This window comes from Arachis hypogaea, chromosome 20, assembly GCF_003086295.3.
Source record: "Arachis hypogaea cultivar Tifrunner chromosome 20, arahy.Tifrunner.gnm2.J5K5, whole genome shotgun sequence".
Lineage (NCBI taxonomy): Eukaryota > Viridiplantae > Streptophyta > Magnoliopsida > Fabales > Fabaceae > Arachis > Arachis hypogaea.
In genome coordinates, this window is record NC_092055.1 from 115,868,713 (window position 1) to 115,872,688 (window position 3,976).

Genomic DNA, 3,976 nt, shown 5'->3' on the forward strand with positions numbered 1-3,976 from the left:
AGTTTATTGCCAAATTCGCCAATAAATCATTTATTGCCAAATCCGCCAATATATCCACCACTAAATCCAATAATATTCGACGTTTGTTTTTCTTATAGTATCCTTTATTACACCTTTCCAAGGTAAGGTTTTAGACATCTACTGTCTTTAATGCCATGATTTGGCTATATTCTGAGTTATTATAATTTACACCTTTTAATAGTGTTTACATTAGACTTTAATGAGTTTGTAACGTAATATTATCGATTAATCGTAATTTGGGAGTTATTAATGTTGTCCAGAACACAATCATTAGAATCATGGTGATAATAATCAGTTCAAGTTTAAACTAAAGAATGGGAAATGGGAACGGAAAATAACCTTAGTGGCAAATTAAAAGTTAAAGAGTGGATACTGGATAGCGTAGTGGAAATTTCAAATTTTGTTGCCAAGGTAATGTGATGGATGAACAATTACAAAATGCAGTTTCGTTGAAATTGGGTCCACCAAAATTGTCGACGAATCTGGCACCAGCATGCATCAATCATAATATTACCCTAAACTCCAACATAGAATGGGCCATACGTCAAATGAGATTTCCTTGTAATGAAAGGAATCCAATTCCATGAGCTTTTCAACGTAACCTACAAAGAATGATACAATTTTACACTACCCAAAGAATCCCCACACCTTTTAAGAAATCTCGGAATCGGAGGAACCACTTAATTTCTATAACTAACCGAAATACTTTTCCAATTTATGGCTCTCACTTGTTTCTTTCTTCATAAAGATTTCTATTGGATTGAGCCTTCAAAATGCTCTCTCCATGTATCTGTACATTGATCCAGTTAAGATGACACTGCAATGTAACCAACTCTACTCTCAACTCATCATTCGTCATCACAGGGCATCATGTTTAGATCTGGAATCAAGAATGAAGCTGCGTGTGATTTAGTTTCAACCAGGGGACCCAAAGAAGGCTTATAGCACTCTTCATCTGATTTTGAACTTGGATTCTTCTGATGTTTTAAGCTCATATCACGCTGAGATGAAATGGAATAGATATTAGGTATCATTGGCATTTTGCACTAAATTAAAATGGAAGAATGCCTTGAATGTTTACTTTACCGCACCTTGATCCTCTTCAGGGTCTCATTTTGGGCTCTCTGGGCTTCAAAGTTTGCATTTAAATGTTCTATCTCCTGATTAATTAATCAGCTTGATATTAGTAACCGCATGCTAATATGGAGATAACTTTTCTTTGACCATGCAAATAAAAAGATATACCTTTTTCAAATAAGTCCTCTCATTGAGTAGGGAGGTCTCTTGTTCTTTTAGTTCTGCAAAGGTCTGAAAAATATACAATATGTAATGTAATGCAAGACAAGAGAAGAGAATCAAGAGATCATTTGATGAAAGATGCAACAAAAGAAAGGAGGTTCGTAGGTATACCTTTTTTCTTCTGCACTTGCTCGTTGGGATAGATGAGTTGACCGTGTATCCACTTGTGGCAGTAGTCGTAGCTGTACCCTGAAATTCAAATGGCAACAAGTGTTATGACACGTGTCATGTGAATGAGAAGGACGTGGTTGCAAAGATTGCCATGTATTCAGGAACTTGGTTTTTTTTTTGTGTATGGCAATGCCACTACATTCTACACCTCATTGAAGAAAACGGGGGTGGGGGCCACCTCCTAATCCTTAATGCTAAATATGTTAATTAAGGGGCACCAACTTCAACTACCGCCATTCCTTCTCATCAATATACCATCATCCCCGTGATATTCATTTATACCCCCCACAACACCCACGGGTACACCAAGAACCAAACCTAACCTCTTCTTCCACTCCACTCCACTCCACTCCACTCCAATCCACACATAATAACTAAATCACCCTATGGAAGGGTCCCACACAGTAAGATTAAGCATTCTAAATTAGTGAGAGTTAGCCCCAATTAGGAATCTATTTTTCCAGGTCAAATGGAAAACTGTGTCAGCGGAATCTTACTTGGACCTAGGAAGGGTGTTTCGGTCAATCAATAATCTCAGACGCCGGCGCTAGCCACTCCCGTTTCATCCGCTGACCACCCCCGAGGGCATTTCCGTCAACCTACTATTTCTTAATTTTAGATACGAAGGAAAAAGAAAGCAACACATTTCCGTTTTAGAAAAGAAACACGGCAAACGGGAGCTATCTGCCACGCCACGATAGGCATCCTTCTCCATCCGTAATCCGTATCTCATTCTCAGGAACATAAATTGTAGTTTTTTAATTTAAAGTAAAAATAAAAAATAGAAAGGGAAAAAGAAAATAAAGTGGAGGTGAGTTGACAGATTTGCCCGGGAACTCGAAAACGATGCAAGCGATCGGGAACTGATGGAAGGGCAAAACGGTAAATATAAAAACACAAAAAGGAAGCGTCATTCAGAAGACAAGAAAGAATGTCTGATGACGCCGCCAGATCAACCGCCGTGAGCTACCGTGTGCGTCACACGCACGCACATAGATGAGAGTTGAGAGGAAGAAGACGAGAACTACCTTGGATCTGGCGACGTTGTTGCGGGTGGAGTCTTCGTAGCCGTCGGCGGTGCCGCTCCAAGAGAGAGGCGTGGTGGGGCTGCGTCTGGTTGAAGCCGCGGCGTCGCAGCAGCGTGACGTAGGAGTTGTCCTTGACCTAGAGCATGAACGCGGCTGCCTGAGACCCCATGTGAAGGGGAGAAGCTTAGAGTTGCTGTTGTTGTCGTCGGAGAGGGAGTTCTTGAGGCGGAGGAGAATGTTGACCACAAGGGTGTCGTCGGTCATGGCGGTGGTGACCCACTCATCCTTGGCCATCAACGTCATCATCGTCACTCAGTGTTTGACGATGGCAGAAGTCATATACTAAAGAGAAAAAGGAAGGGAGAGCGAGAGTGTGAGTGAGAGAGGAAGAAAGAAGAGCTAAGGGGAAGAAAAGATGAATAGAAAAGGAAGGATAGATTTATATATATGAAAAGAAAAGAAGAGAAACTAATAATAAAAATAAAATGATTAAAAAAATAGTAGTAGTATGTGGTTATGTATGTCATGTTAAGTTTATGTATAAAGGAGAGAGGTGAGGGTTATCGTGTGGCGGTGAAGAAGAATGATGAATGAAAGAGTTAATATTCGTTTTCGTCGACCTTAATTAGTTAAAAGCAGAGCAAAGAAAAGAGTTTCAGTCTTGGAGTGAGTGTGACTACTGTAGCCTCTCCTCACTCTTTCTCGCGCTTTTCCACCTCAGGGCCCACTATTTCCCATCTAGCAGTCCCTAAAACATCACGCTATCTTTATTTTCATCACACAATCTTTATTTTTTAAACCTTAATAAACAAAATTTTCTTTACATAAAATAATAAAAATAATTAAATTTTTATAAAATTATTTTGTTATTTATATTTTAAAATTTTATATTTTTAAATTATAATTTTTCTGTAAATTTTTTTATTTAAATGAGTATCAAATTATTGTTGATTATATATTTAAAAATTTAATATTTTAAATTTTACTAAATAATACAGTAATTATTTTAAATTTTAAATTTTTAAAATTTTTTAAAATTATAATTTTTATTATTATTTAATTTATATAGTAAAACTTAATAATTAAAAAACTTATTTATGGAATCACTTTTTTGAATCTTAATATTTTAATATAATTTTTTAAATATTTCATTTAAAACAAAAGGAATTTTATTTTAATACGAAACATATCTATTTATATAATGTATTAGTGTAGAGTAGCCTGTGTTATGTATAGATATAATGTTTCCTATTTCATTTTATCTCATTGATTTGTGAAATTAAAAGAAAAATTATATAATTTATCTCAAATATATGAAACACACAAAAATTTATTATGATGTTTTTACGTATTACGCTTAAGAAGCAATTTGTTTATAATAATAATAATAATAATAATAATAATTAAACAACAAATTTTTAATATTTTGTAAAGTTTGGAATTGAAACAAAATTTGT

The 3,976-nt window shown here is 35.6% G+C and overlaps 1 protein-coding gene across 1 annotated transcript; it reads right to left on the reverse strand.

Annotated features, from left to right (window-relative positions):
- Window positions 1-403: 403 nt before the first annotated feature.
- On the reverse strand, window positions 404-3,246 carry LOC112784433 (uncharacterized). Its single transcript, XM_025827635.3, has 5 exons — window positions 2,520-3,246; window positions 1,432-1,509; window positions 1,267-1,329; window positions 1,113-1,181; window positions 404-1,022 (listed from the first exon to the last, which is right to left on the reverse strand). The coding sequence occupies exons 1-5, from the start codon at window positions 2,823-2,825 to the stop codon at window positions 870-872; spliced, it is 669 nt and encodes a 222-aa protein (XP_025683420.1). The 5' UTR covers window positions 2,826-3,246; the 3' UTR covers window positions 404-869.
- Window positions 3,247-3,976: the final 730 nt, after the last annotated feature.

Excerpts from the sequence above, each read along its gene's own strand:
- LOC112784433 (XM_025827635.3), bottom strand. The coding sequence starts at position 2,825 with ATGATGACGTTGATGGCCAAGGATGAGTGGGTCACCACCGCCATGACC. Across the intron at positions 1,182-1,266 it reads AGAGGACTTATTTGAAAAAG|GAGATAGAACATTTAAATGC; the intron begins GTATATCTTTTT and ends TTAATTAATCAG. Across the intron at positions 1,023-1,112 it reads AGACCCTGAAGAGGATCAAG|CGTGATATGAGCTTAAAACA; the intron begins GTGCGGTAAAGT and ends ATTTCATCTCAG.